Genomic DNA, 14,743 nt, shown 5'->3' with positions numbered 1-14,743 from the left:
AAATTTTTTTGGCAGAAACTCCCCAAGTCAAACTTAACCAAAATAATAAATGCTTCTCAGCAAATAAGGAAAAACAGTAAGCTATCTGAGGACTTTCCACCCTTATATTGTTATTTATTGCCTTGAAATGATAGATTTGCTCATGTACTCTTTATTTGTTTTTAATACAATAGAGAAAAAGAGTAGCACTGTCAATGCAGAATATAGAACTTTTCTTGGGCACAATCAATCACATAGCGAAAAAGAAGATAAGACAAATTCCCTTCCTAAGCCTTCATCCCAAGCCCAATGTTTGCCTCAACCTGTCCGTCCCTCACTTGGCTCTTTTTCAAGGTCCTCCCAGATGATGTCTACTCTTCTGGGCATTAATAAGGTAATTATATTGGCTATGGTTCCTATCTTTCTTTGCGTATTTGTTTATCTTATGTCCTTTCCTCTCATACTCATTGCCACTGCATGAAGATGGCAAGGATTCTAGAAATGGAAGTCTTCAACAGTCACATCAAAAGAAAACTCAGGGAAATTTACATATTGAAGATGAAACATTGATGGGTCCAGACAATTCATGAGGGAGCTATAAGGAAGAAAAAGGATTAGAAAGCATCCAAGAGAAGGGACAATTAGAAGATTATGAAGATGAATTGGCAGAGGAGGATTTCAGTTAAGGTGGCCAGGATGCTATAGATGGAGAGGAATAATCAGAATATGTAGATTTAGAGAATGCAGAGGAAAGTTAAGATGAAGAAGATTTTGAAAATATAAAGGAAAAAGAAGGTTTGAGTAATCAACAGAATCTCTCTTCATACTATTAAATATGGTAGAAATGAAGCTAAATGTAAAATGAGTGAAGAAAAACAAGTAACATACACTCCTACAGAATTTCTTGTGTCAATTATAATGGATATTTATGGAAACTTAGGTGCAAACTTATATGCCACTGCTCTTAAGGTAAAAAATAACATAATATTTTGTTTGGTTAACAAACGATTTTTCTTAGAAGGGCAAGATTTAGATTTAGAATGGACTTTACATCTAAACTAGTCTATTCAACCCCATAATTTTAAAGTTCTGAAACTTAGTTGTTCTGTTCTTATAGATGAATTAGAACAAGAAGAATATGTGAAAAATATTTTAGGCAATAATAACTTTATTTTCATTAATTAAAAAACTAAGTATCTACCACATATTATACATAAGTGTATAAAATGAATGAAAGTGGAATTTTTGGTTGATTATAACCAAAGTAAAGCATCTAGTAATAATTGAATCATAAAAAGAGAAGGAGCTTTGAAAGATTCAAGTAATATGTATATTTGATCTTATTGAGAATGCCTATGTACCATCCTTAACATTCTATTTTTAAAACACTGAAAAAGAGTGATTTCAGAACATATTCAGCAGGCCTTTGTAATGTCAACCTTAAGAACTGTAAAACCATGAAATGGAATTTCCTTTTTATTTGAGACCAATTTTAAGTTTACCTCTCTTTTGTTCTTCAGATGATTCTGTAAGTTAATAATTAATGTAGAACAGAGGAATGCAAATCAGAAATTGAATCATAATCTTATTATACTCCTACATCTTCTAACCTTTTTTAAAGACATCTAATCTCCAAAACTTTCATGTCTGTTCCATTCAGTATATGTTGTTATCTCACATTGTATTTTGATCTCATATGTAAGTGGGACAAAAAAAAGCCATAATCTTAAATTCCAAAATTTCATTTCCAATTTCTCCTTTATATTTTAATAGCAGTCATAATAATCTCAAATTTTAATAATTAAGTTCAGCAATTTATTGCACATTTATAAAATATTTATTATTTGCAAGGCATTTTGTTAGAAGGAATTCAGAAACCAAGAAGACTCAGTTCTAGCCATCATGTACTGTATAATTTAATTATGGATTTAAGACATACACAAATAACTTTAATTTCTCATAGCTACTAAAAAAGTCAGTATAAAAGCTCCAACAATGTTATTAACCAATCTGTATGAAGTATTTGAATATTCATCATTTAAATGAAATTAAAGTTAAACATATTTCCTCTTCACATATCTCTATTTAGGTCAAATTAGATTACCCATCATTTCCTAAATGTACCATGATCTTTTCCTCCTTCATTGAATTTGCTTACAATGTTCACTGTGTTTGGAATATCTTCCTTGCCCTCTTTTTTGCCATCTGAAATTCTAGCTATCTTTCAAGGCCCAAATCAAACAATACCACCTATATAAAGCTTTCACTGGTCCTACTAAACTCTTTGTAATTCTCGAATAGATTTCACAGATTCTGCTTTCTCTCATATTTATGTCTCAGTAAACATTGATTAACTACCAGTTATATACCAGGCAGTGTGCTAAGTGCCAGAGATATAAAAATAAAAAAGAAAGAGAGTACTGGTCTTCATGGAACTTACGATCTAATGGAAGAAGACAAAACAAAATATCAAAGGAAACCAATAATTTGGGGGTCAGGGAAAACTGCCTTCTGCTGGGACATGGGGAAGAAATTAGAGAACTTCACAATAGTGCAACAAAATGAGATATGAAGAGATGTCTCTACCAAGCCCTCTCCTTCATCGGAGGCTTTGAAATTCCTCCAGTCATGCGGGCAGTGAGGAGTGGTTAGGTGGAGTACCAAAGCTGATGGAATCTTGCATGATGATGAGGTTTCCCCAATCATAAGATTCCTAGGGCCTGGTGGAGTAGTCCCAAAGTTGTGGTGAGAAATGAGGAGATGTCTGTGCTGGGCTTTCTCCTTCAGTGGAGGTTTTGGAGTTCATGGTTCTTCCCTCCAATCAGAGAGTATCTTATCTTCCCTGTTAGATTAGTACTTCAGCATAAGAATTGTTTATTCTATTATTTTTCTTAGGTCCTAGTACTTGAATCTGTTGAAGGAAGAATTAAAACATTCATTAGCATATATAATGCTGTACATTAATATTTCTACTTATGGAGAAGAATTTTCCTATAAGTTAAATATCTAAAATAAGTGATTGGAAAAATCTACTTCTTTGCATGATTTGATTGTTAGGTCCATCAACATCTGGCAGTTCTATTGTGTTAGGTTTGTATCATTCGTGCTAGCAATAGATTAAAGAAAATTTTTGTAGGACATTGTACATTTCATTCTCATTAATTATAGGAAGAATCAACAGAATCAGAGGAGGAAGAAAAGGAAGAAGCTGTATCAGTTGACAGTGGTACTAGAAAACAAACATTTCCTGAAACTCCAACTCTTCCCAATGAAGTTCAGGCTCACCGTACATCAGAGAGTCGTGCTGTTAGAAAAGGCAAGTTATTGTTGATAGGACCCAGGATTTCATCATTGCAGGAAATTCTCGTTGAAGAAATTTCCTTCTTTTTAATTTTTAATTAATTTATTTTGAATTATCAACAATCACTTCCATAAGCTTTGAGTTTTAAATTTTTCTCCCCCTCCCTCCTCACCTTCTTCCCCAACATGGCACGCAGTCTGATATAGGCTATACATATATATTCCTATTAAACATATTTTCACATTAGTGATATTGTAGGCAAGAATTAGAACCAATAGGAGGAACCACCAGAAAGAGAAAATAAAACACAACAGAAGAAAAAGAATAGCAAATAGTATGCTTCAATCTGCATTCAAACTCCATAGTTCTTTCTTTGGATGTGGATAGCATTTTCCATCGTGAGGCCTTTGGAGATGTCTTAGATCCTTGTATTGTTGAGAGGGGTTAAGTCTATCAATATTAGTCATTGCACAATGTGGCTGTTGCTGTGTACAAAGTTCTCCTGGTTCTGCTCACTTCATTCAGCATCAGACCATACAAGCCTTTCCAGGTTTTTCTGAAGTCAGCCTGTTCACCATTTCTTATAGCACAATAGTATTCCATTACATTCACATACCACAACTTGTTCAACCATTCCTCAATTGATGGGCATCCTCTCAATTTCCAATTCTTTGCCACCACAAAAAGAGCTGCTATAAATATTTTTGTACATGTGGGTCCGTTTCCCATTTGTATGATCTCTCTGGGGATATAGCCTTAGAAGTGCTATTGCTGGGTCAAAGGGTATGTGCATTTTTGTAGCCTTTTGGGCATGGTTCCAAATTGCTCTCCAAAATGGTTGGATCATTTCACAACTCCACCAACAATGCATTAATGTTCCAATTTTCCCACATCTTCTCCAACATTTATCATTCTCCTGTTTTGTCATGTTGGCCAATCTGGTATGTGTGATGTGGTACCTCAGAGTTGTTTTGATTTGCATTTCTCTAATCAATAGTGATTTAGAGCATTTTTTCATATGACTTACAGATGGCTTTAGTTTCTTCATCTGAGAACTGCCTGTTCATATCCTTTGGCCATTTATCAATTGTGGAATGACTTGTATTCTTATAAATTTGACTTAATTCTGTATATATATTAGAAATGAGGCCCTTATCAGAGAGACTGGTTATAAAAATTCTTTCCCAATTTTCTACTTTCCTTCTAATCTTGGTTGCATTGGCTTTGTTTGTACAAAATCTTTTGAATTTAATGTAATCAAAGTTATCCATTTTGCTTTTTCTAATGTCCTCTATCTCCTGTTTGGTCATGAATTCTTCTGTTCTCCATAAATCTGATAGGTAAACTATTCCTTGCTCTCCCAGTTTGCTTATAGTATCAGCCTTTATATCTAAATCACAAACCCATTTTGACTTCATTTTGGTATATGGTGTGAGATTTTGATCTACGCCTAGTTTCTGCCATACTCTTTTCCAGTTTTTCTAGCAGTTTTTGTCAAAGAGTGGGTTCTTATCCCAGAAGCTGGGGTCTTTGGGTTTATTAAATTATAGATTACTATAGTCATTGACTACTGTGTCTTGCATGTTTAACCTATTCCACTGAGCCACCACTCTATTTCTTAGCCAGTACCAAGCAGTTTTGATGACTGCTGCTTTATAATACAATTTAAGATCTGGAATGGCTAGGCCAACTTCTTCTGCATTTCTTTTCATTAGTTCCCTTGATATTCTGGACCTTTTGTTCTTCCAAATGAATCTTGTTATTATTTTTTCTAACTCTAGAAAATAATTTTTGGTAGTTTGATTGGTATGGCACTGAATAAGTAAATTAGCTTAGGCAGAATTGTCATTTTTATTGTATTAGCTCGGCCTACCTATGAGCAACTGATGTTATTTAGTTATTTAGTTCTGACTTTATTTGTGTGAAAAGTGTTTTGTAATTGTGTCACTCTAAGAAAATAGAGTGGTGGATCAGTGGAATAGGTTAAATATGTAAGACACAGTAGTCAATGACTACAGTAATCTCTTATTTGATAAATCCAAAGACCCCAGCTTCTGGGATAAGAACCCACTCTTTGACAAAAACTGCTGGGAAAACAGGAAATTTCTACCAATGCAGATTGGAAACTGTTCTACAGCTTATATATAGCTTTACTAAGTAGCCTGGGGCATTAACAAGTTCATTGTCTTGCCCATGGTCACACAGTCAATATATCAGAAATGGGACTCGAATCCAGGTCTTCCTAACTCCAAAACTGGCTTCATATCCACTGTGCTGTGGTACCCCTCAAGTTGTAGAATATGCTTAGAAAGCTTTCTTTTTGCAAAATGCCATTATAAACCGATTAAATTTAATGTGTATTAACCTAATTCTGAAGTACGTTAAATACAAAAAATCTTTCTCTTTCTTCTTTTCACCCAGAGTATTAAGTGTATTTTAGAAAAGAATTTTGTTATATAGTCTTATATAAAATTACCTCTTATCCCCTAACTTCTTTCTTTGAAGGACCCTCCTTTGCCCATAATCCTTAAATCCAAATGTTGCCCTCTTCTTCTGTTTTTGTCTCCTGGAATTGCAATTTTTGCTGAAGCAATTATGAATAGACATATTTGAACAGTTTTCATGTTCTCAGTAGGACATATTCTAATTATTAGTGGTTTTTTGTCTCTATGTTATAGACACAATGTCAGCATTAGGATTGAAAGAGGAAGAAGATTCAGAATCTCCTTGGGATTCAGAGGTATCTTCTATTATTTTGAAACTTCAATATTGATTGTTACCTTTAAAATTTTACATTTCAGATTTAGTTATTTACTAATCATTGCAATTGCCTAGGTGGAATTGGAACCAGAATTTTAGAGCTGGAAGAGACCTTAGAAATAATCTAGTCCAACTATTTACATTTAACACATGAGGAGGCTGATCCCCAGAGAAGTCAGATAACTTGCCTATGGTCTCCAAACTGCTTAGTTACAGAACCAAGAATAGAATCCAGTGGTTCTAACTTTTAGGCCATGCACTTTCCACTCTACCCCTTAATAGCTTACCAATTTCAAAATGTCATTCATTCATTTACTCAATCATTCAGTGAACAAATACCATAGTACCATATACTGTTCTAGGTATTAAGATAAATTCCAGTAATGTAAGAGAATTTAGACAAAGACTTAGTATACAACCCTGCTTCCCTACTACGTGAGTATCTTAACTTTAAGTGGTGAGATAGAACGTAGGCATGTATTAGATGATTTTTATGACCCACTGTTACTAAATTTCTGTACAACTTGTATGCATGACTGCTGAGAGCAATACAGAGGGAAATGGCAGCGTAAATTGTGATTAGTCAGAAAAGCCTTCATTAGGACTTAATTAGGACTTAAAGATAGGGTCAAATTTTGATTGGCAAAGAGGAGGGAGGCAAACATTCCAAGACAGAGGATAGACAGAAGGAAGTAGGATAGTTACAAGGAAGGTAAAGAGTGAGGGTTAGCTGTAACAGATTGCCTCTAATAGGAATTAGAAATTATTTTCTGTAAATCAGATAGTAAGAATTGAAGCTTTGAATGATAGCTTTAGAAGTTGGGATTTGATTTGCATCATGCATTAATGTTTCTTATGCAGTATAATAATATTTTGAAATTTTGTGTTTTAGGAAAGCTTTTTATGATCAGTGTAGATTAACTGGAGCAGAGGTATATTATAGGCAAAAAAAGATGTTGTTTCAATAAGTGTAAAGTGCTGAAATAAACTGGAGTGATGGTGGAAATAGGAAAGGTTAAATAATAACTTGTTTATTTTAGAGAAAGATATAGCAGTATGTAGCGACTACTTGACTATAGAAAGCAAAGGAGATAACTGAGTTTTTAAGCCTGACAATCTGGGATAATGTGGATATCACTAATAGAGACAAGGACGTTTAGAAAGGTTTGGAGGGAGCTTACATGATGACAGGCTAAGATAACTTTTTGATATGTTAGTTCTCAAGAAACATTTAAATGGAGGTATCTCATAGATTGCTAGAATTTTAGGAACATGAGAGTAATGTCAAATGGTTTTCCATGTCTTCTAGCAAAAGGGGGTCAGAAATCTGGGTCACACAAGAATATTCCTTGTAAATGAAATAGGCAGAGTTGAATTTATTAACTCACAGCTTTATGTTGGAAATAATCAAAGGCATAAGCATGAAGTGTGAAGAAAAGAAAAGGGCAGTGAGTATGCTTATGCTTTTTAGGGTATGTAGAATGTTGAGTGGGGACTGTGGAGTTTAATGTGGAATGGAGACCAACTATTAGACAGACAAAAAGTCATGATTCACAAGAGGATTGGAGGCCATCATATGTATTAGATATCAAGCATGAGGCCAGGAAATGAAATGAAGAGAAAACAACATAATCCAAGTGTGGGAGACCTCTAGAGAAGGCAGGAATTGTATTAAATTCTCCAAAATCAACAATGAATTGTTGAGTACAATAGATATGGTTGGTGTGATTAAGCTAAACTTTTCAGCCATTCTACTATAAATGTCACACACACACAAATAGATAGATAGATATAGATAGATATAAATGTCGTATACATGTATGCATTTGTGTATATATGTATATGTATATATATACACACATATATACGCATCATTTATATATGTATTTATATGTGTGTATATATATACATATATATATATATATATATATACATACAAGCCTGTCCAAGGCTTTGTTGTTGTTCAGTAATTTCAGTCATATTTGACTTTTCGTGACCTCATTTGGGGATTTCTTGGCAAAGGTATTGGAGTGGTTTGCTACTTCCTTCTCCAGTTCATTTTACAGGTAAGGAAACTGAGGCAAACTATTTGAACTCATAAAGATGAATCTTCCTAACTTCAAGCCAGGGCTCTGTTGACTTTGCCACATTTGTAAGGGGATTATATATAGTACATTTGGCCCCATACATTATTTTCTTCTCCCATATTGTTAGCATGTAGAAAATAGTATTTTAAATGTACTATATTATTATAACCATCATAGCAATAATATCCTGACTTAGAATTTTATCATTACTTACAAGTAAGCCATTTCTGTATGAAAAAGTATATTCCAGCATACACCACTACATTTACCAGTGTTATCTCATCTAAAGACAAAAGACAGAAGAGAAAGCTTGAAAAGTATAAGAATGAGGTTTTTCTTTTGAAGAAAATGTTATATAAAACATTTTATTTTCTGTAGACTCTCATTTATAAGTGACAAGTTCACAATTTACAGCAGAAAACAGTCCAGACAGCTTTCTACAATGAGCTTGGTAACTGTTGTTGATTTTTTTTATTTGATTAGTGTGCCACTGAAAGTCTCCCCAAAGGATCTGCCAGGCATAAACCTGCAGCCACAAATCAAACAATAAAAGAGAGTATTTCAATGGGACAAAATGAAGGTAAGATTATAATATAGAGAGTTAGTTTTCTTTAAAAAAGAAAGTGGGGGAGCAGAGACAAGATGGAGAAGTGAAAGCAGTGACTTGCTTGAGCTCTCCCCCAAAGCCCTCCAAATACCTGTAAAAAATGGCTCTAAACAAATTCTAAAGCAGCAGAACCCATAAAAAGACAGAATGAAACAAATTTCCAGCCTAAGACAACCTGGATGGTTGATTGGAAAGGTCTGTTGTGCCTGCCTGGGAAAGGAATGCAATTCATCATGGGTGTGCAGGCAAAGACCAGGCCTCAGCTAACTTGGAACGCAGGCCTCAGAGAAGTGAATCATAGGTAGTTCTGGTGTTTTCCAGACTTCTCAACCCACAAACACCAAAGAGAACTTAGAAGGTCAGTAGGAAAGGTTTGTGAATGCGGTGAAAGGGAAGCTTCTTCCCACCCCAGTCCCGTTGCAGTCCCAGGGCAATGCCTGCTTCCAGAGCTCTTGGCCCACAGATGAGGGGAATCAAGTGGCTGATCAGAGGGGAATTACAGGGATCTCTTTGCTGGTGCTGAGGCAGGATTCTCTTGCATTGCCCGTGCTTGGATCTGGGTCACAGTTTTGGGTGGCAATCCTGGGCCAAGGAGGAGTGCTGGCATGGTGGAACTTGTACTGGTGGTAGAGAGGGAATCTTCTTCAAAGTTCCAAGGTAGAAAAGAGTGCCTGTGATCACTCATAGACCATAGTACAGGCTCAGAAAGGAGTAAACACCTCTCCTTTGATCATACCACCTTGGAAGAACTGAAAATTTACAGGTCCCTAGAAGTATCTCTGAAAACAGCTGCACAAAACCCCCGAAGCTTGGGACAATACATTCTCCACACTGGAAGCAGAACCTTACCTTAACAAAGAGTTTAAAACTCAAGTAATTGGCTGGGAACATGAGCAAACAGTGCAAAAAAGTCAGACCATACAATCTTTCTTTGGTGACAAAGAAGATCAAAACATACAACTAGAAGAAGACAACAAAGTCAAAGCTCCTACATCCAAAGCCTCCAAGAAAACTAAAAATAAATTTAAAAAATAAAAAAATAAAAGTGGTATCTAGGAGTGGGGCTTGGGGTGGGGAAGAGACTCTATCATCAAATACATAGAAGAAGGTGGACAAAGTCTTAGTGCCACTAACAGGACTAAGCAGTATCATTGAAGGCTTGCCTGAGCCAAATCAGAAAAAGAGGAGATGAAAAGGAATATAATAGCAGAACATAGGGAAGGAGAGGTATTAGAAGGAGAATGGAAGACTTCAATGGAAAGAGAGAGAATAGAAATAGATATGTTTGATATGAAGTGACACATTGGCTCTAGTAATTGTCTTGTTGGTAATTGTGGACAATTATTAAACGCTGGAGCCTTTGCATGGTGGTTAGTTTTAGGAAACAGAATGAGCTCCATTTCAGTTTAATTAGTAGGTTATACAGATGTCCTCCCTGTGATACAAGCGCGTGTCACCTAATTTGTTTTGCTGATAGAGAATAGACCTGTAATTCCATTGATAGGAGGTAACTCCCTCTACCAGTGCAGGTTAGCACCTTCTCTGAAACTTAGGATCTCAGAGAGTTGACTAGAGCACTGAAATGTTAAGTGATTTGTTAATAGTCACACAGTCAATATCAAAATCAGAGGTGAGACTCGAGTTCAGGCCTTTCTTATTCAAGGGCATCTCTCCATCCACTCTGCCTCTCAAACTTCCGTCTGTCTCATCTCCTGGATCTGAAACCTTTGGTTATTTATTCCCTGTGTCAGATAAAATTAAAGTGAGGAAAATGTTTTGTAAACTTCATTTTTAAAAATCTTAAGTATCTGCTTACTAAAGGCTGTTACCCTTGTAACTTTGGAAGAGAGATGCCATAGGTTGATGACAGTAAATGGTGACAGAAGATAAAAGAGTAGGCTACAGGAAGTCAGAAACATGCCTTGGAACTAGGAAGAGAAAGCAACCAAAGACTCCTTTGCTTTCCTAAATTGCTAGGGACGGTCTGAGGGCCTCAGTATATACTGGGTGCTCTTATTACTTACTTTTACACATATACATGTCTCCCCTCCTCAAAAGTCACAAGAATGGATTATGCTCTTTGCTCTGCTCATTCTTGGCAACTTTAGGCTTACTTTCTTGCATGTGGGCATCCAATTATATAGTCTAAAGATTTTAAAATGAGGTGGCCATAGGATAAAATACAAACAAATAAAGATTTCCAACAGCTAAGCAGAAAATATCACTTGCCTGCAGACACTTGGGAGATAGAGTGCTGGCTTCTAAGGGCCTTGACAATAGGACTCTAACCAGCCTTAATTCATACTGCTCCTCTTCACTCTCTTTTTCAACCAAACTGTTCTATTAGTTATTCTGTGTATTGTCCTGCGGCTGTGCCACCTCCATGTGTTCGTTCAGGCCACTTGTTGAAATCTCTCTTTTCCTTCAGAAACTTTCTCAGGTGTAACCTCCATGAAGTTTTTCTGGATTTTCCTAGTATTCCTGACAATTATTTCCCAATATATTGATATGTTGGTTTCTTTTAAAGGTATACTTATTATAAACATACAGATATAAATATATTTCTATATTGCATGAAGGTGCATAAATCCAATTATGTATATATTCTCCTAATTCAAGTTAACACACATTAAGCAACTGTTATATATAATGTGAATATCAAGTGCCTGCTGTTTTACTGTGGGACACAAACAGTTTTTTGCCTCAAGGAATTTAGTTTCAATGAAGGTAAACAACATGTAAACTGTTAGAAGGTCTAGAGTAAAGGAGGTAAGGGAGAGAGATAAAAGTGCTCTAGAAATATTGAGGAGGGGAGGGAGCATGAAAAAGCTTAATAGTTGTGGAAGGAAGGTTTCATAGCCGTGATGCCCCCTGAACTGCAGCAGTAGGACAAGAGAATGGCCTAGTTAAGTGCCTTCAGAAGATGACTTGACAGCTTTGTGTAGAACAGACCAGAGAAGGTAGGAACCAGAGATAAGCAGACTGGTTAGTAATTTATTGCAAAAATTTAGTTGATGAGGTTATGAAGTAGGAGGATGGATTTGGGAATGAAGAAAAGGGAGAGGATGATAGATGTTATGGAGGTAGGGTCAACAATATATAGCAACTTTTGGAAAGGTGTGTGTCTATACACACATACATAGATATTTGGATGAGAGAAGGTTCAACAATATAGACCCAGATGACTGAGAAGATGGCCTGTCTTTAACAAAGATATCAAAGGACTGATGACTTTAGAGGCAGAGGAGGGGAGGAAAAGGAAATAATGAGTTCAGGCTTGTTCAGGTTGAATTTGAAGGTATACAGGCTGAGAGGTCCAGAAGCCAGTCCTGAAATGTGGTGTCCAAAAACTAAGCACAGAATTCAGGTGTGATCTGACCAAGGCAGAGGTCAGCCAGACTAACATCTCCTTTCCTCTGGACATTATAACTCTTTTAATGAAATCTAAAATTGCTGTAGCTCTTATGGTTGCTATATTGATTCATATTGAGCATATAGTCCAACAAAATCCAACAAACTTTGACAAACATGTATCTATTCATACTTCTTCTGTCTTGTGTTTTTACTCGCATTTGTCATTTTGTCTACAAAGATGACATGATGGTATTTGTCAAATGCTTGGCTGAAATCTAGGTAAACTATAATGACAATAATCCCCTTGTCAGTCAGTCTAATAACCCTGTCAAAATGTGAAGATAGTCTGGTATGACCTGTTCTGACCACTTCTCAATGAAATCATGAGAGTGAGTGAGATCACCAACAAAGATTATCAGAAGAGTTTATGTGTGAGGCAAGGGACTCTAACAGTATCTGAAACTTTGTAAAGTCAAGAATGATGAAGACTGAGAAAAAAGCTGTCAGATTTAGGAGTTAGAATACCACTGGAGTAAGCACCTTCAGTAGAAGCCAGTAGAAGCCCAAAGTTTGAGAAGTGAATATAAATAACTCTATTAATTAGACAGTGAAAGGGAGGGGAGATATTGGATAATAATAACTTGAAGACATGCCTTGATTAAGTGAAGGATGAGAGAAAATTTAAAGACCCAGAAATTTAAATGTTTATTGTATATTCTGGTGTTTTATCCCTTTCATACATCATTGTCCTTTATTTGCAATTTTGAAACTAGTATAAAAGTACTCTTGTCTCATTTTATAAGGGAATACTTAAATTCTATAAACTGTCATTGTCTTACTGAATTTATAATGCATATTGAAAGTTAAAAGATTAATCTTCAAGAAATTAAATTATTCTGAAAAAAACTATCTTGTAGTCAAATTAAAGAAGTTCACATTTGAAAAAAAAAAGGATACTATTCTTAGAACAAATGGGAGTTATTTTTTTTTAAATAAAGTCACTGAAGGGATCCTAATTGTAAACATTTTCTGTTGAAAAATATTTTAGCATGATGGATAGAGAGCTTTTCTCAAAGCCAAAATTTAAGTCTCATCTCTGACACATACTGGCTAGGTAACCTTGGGCCAGTCACTTAACCTCTAAGTGCCCTAGACAATTCTCTAAGACTGTAAGTTGCAGAGAGAAGGTACCACTGTACATTATTAGAGGGAATTTCCTCACCTGAGAAATCTCTATAAATAAATCACAGGTTAAAAACCACAGGTTTGGACTCTATTGCCACATGCTAAATTAATTAAAAAGTCAAATATGCATGTTAGTTTTAAAAGGTTATCACAAAAGAAAAGCCTTTTCCCAAGGATTTTACTAATAAATTCTTTGGGACTACACTCTGTGGTAGATTTTGATGAGGGAATAAGAGCTGGTAATTATAGAAAGAGGATAGGCTAAATAAAAGAAAGAAAACAAATGTTGGTTTTTTTCGTCATGTTACCTAAGAGATAAAATACAGGATGCATAAATAAATAAAATAAAGTCATAAAGCTAGGTGGTAATTTGAATGACATCCTGTGAAAAAATTAAATAATGTGTCAGGTGGATAGAATTGATGTATGATTTAACTCCAGTATTTCCTTTGCAGATACTTCTGGTTGGGATTCTCCCAGTACTTCTCCAAAAAATGAGAGTTACAGAAGGTGCAAGGATTTGAATTTTAATGAGAATTATCTTTGCCAGTCCCTGCCACTGACCAAAAATCAGTCAGGATCCACAGAATTTGGAAAGATTCCTTTAAAAGAAGATGAAGCAGCTGGAGCTGGAAGTGGCCCTGAGACTGGGTTTAGGGTTGTGATTCTAGTAGAAAAACCAGTCCCTCAGAGGTGGTGTGAACCCCAGCTCCCTCTAAAAAAAGAGGAAGGTAAAGAAGATAATGAAGAAGCATGTAGAGTTAATATAAATAATTTTCCATAGGTAGATTATTTGCTCAATTTGTTACATTCCAATCTTTATTAGTATAGATAAGGAAAATAAATGATAAAGTCATGTGATGACAGAATTCACTGCTTGTTTTCACTCCTGTCATGCAGCCTAGAATCTAGCAGGTGTCTTTTTAAGAGGTATTTTGAGTTTCTCCTCTAATCAGTGTAACATATTTCACAAACACTGAAAGGGGGTGGTTTAGGCTTGTGTGCTAAATTAGTCTTCTCCTATCTAATTAACCATGATTTGCTACTCAATTTTTTTTAGTGTTTCAAATACTAAAACCATTAGGTTTATATTCATGTATAAAATCCATATATGAATGAGTTTTCTTTTTTTCTGCCATTTTGGATTATTTATATCTATCTTCCCCAAAGCTAACTATAATCGATTTAACTTTCCCCAAGTAGTGAATTATCTGGTTAGTTGAAGCTTACCAGTAATTGTTTTGGTTTGAATGGAATGCAATTACCATACCTGGGAATGTTGTTTTAATACTATTATTGAAGCTCCATAAATTAAGATAATTGTGTCATCCTCAGGTTTAACTGTTTATGTTTGTTTTGTTTCAATAGATTGCTTGACTTGTGGCATATGCAGTTATTTTTTTCTAATCTTTAGACGTTCTGGTAATCTTTTCACCTGTGTGAATTTCTCTCCATGTAATCATACTGTAT

General features: G+C 35.3%; 1 protein-coding gene and 1 long non-coding RNA gene across 2 annotated transcripts in view; both read left to right on the top strand.

Moving 5' to 3' along the window:
- The window catches only part of LOC114038069 (ankyrin repeat domain-containing protein 26-like), a 121,319-nt gene that overhangs the window by 37,413 nt on the left and 69,163 nt on the right, over positions 1-14,743 (top strand). Inside the window, 1 exon segment of the mRNA XM_027855175.1 lies at positions 16-76. Within this exon segment, the coding sequence (XP_027710976.1) occupies positions 16-76 (61 nt within the window).
- LOC114038061 lies at positions 5,959-13,919 on the top strand. Its single transcript, XR_003568540.1, has 3 exons — positions 5,959-6,020; positions 8,611-8,707; positions 13,729-13,919. It is a non-coding gene; the product is annotated as an uncharacterized LOC114038061 (long non-coding RNA).

Source organism: Vombatus ursinus, unplaced genomic scaffold (assembly GCF_900497805.2).
Source record: "Vombatus ursinus unplaced genomic scaffold, bare-nosed wombat genome assembly UNPS02010788.1, whole genome shotgun sequence".
Taxonomy (NCBI): domain Eukaryota; kingdom Metazoa; phylum Chordata; class Mammalia; order Diprotodontia; family Vombatidae; genus Vombatus; species Vombatus ursinus.
This window is presented reverse-complemented; position numbering and strand designations above follow the sequence as displayed.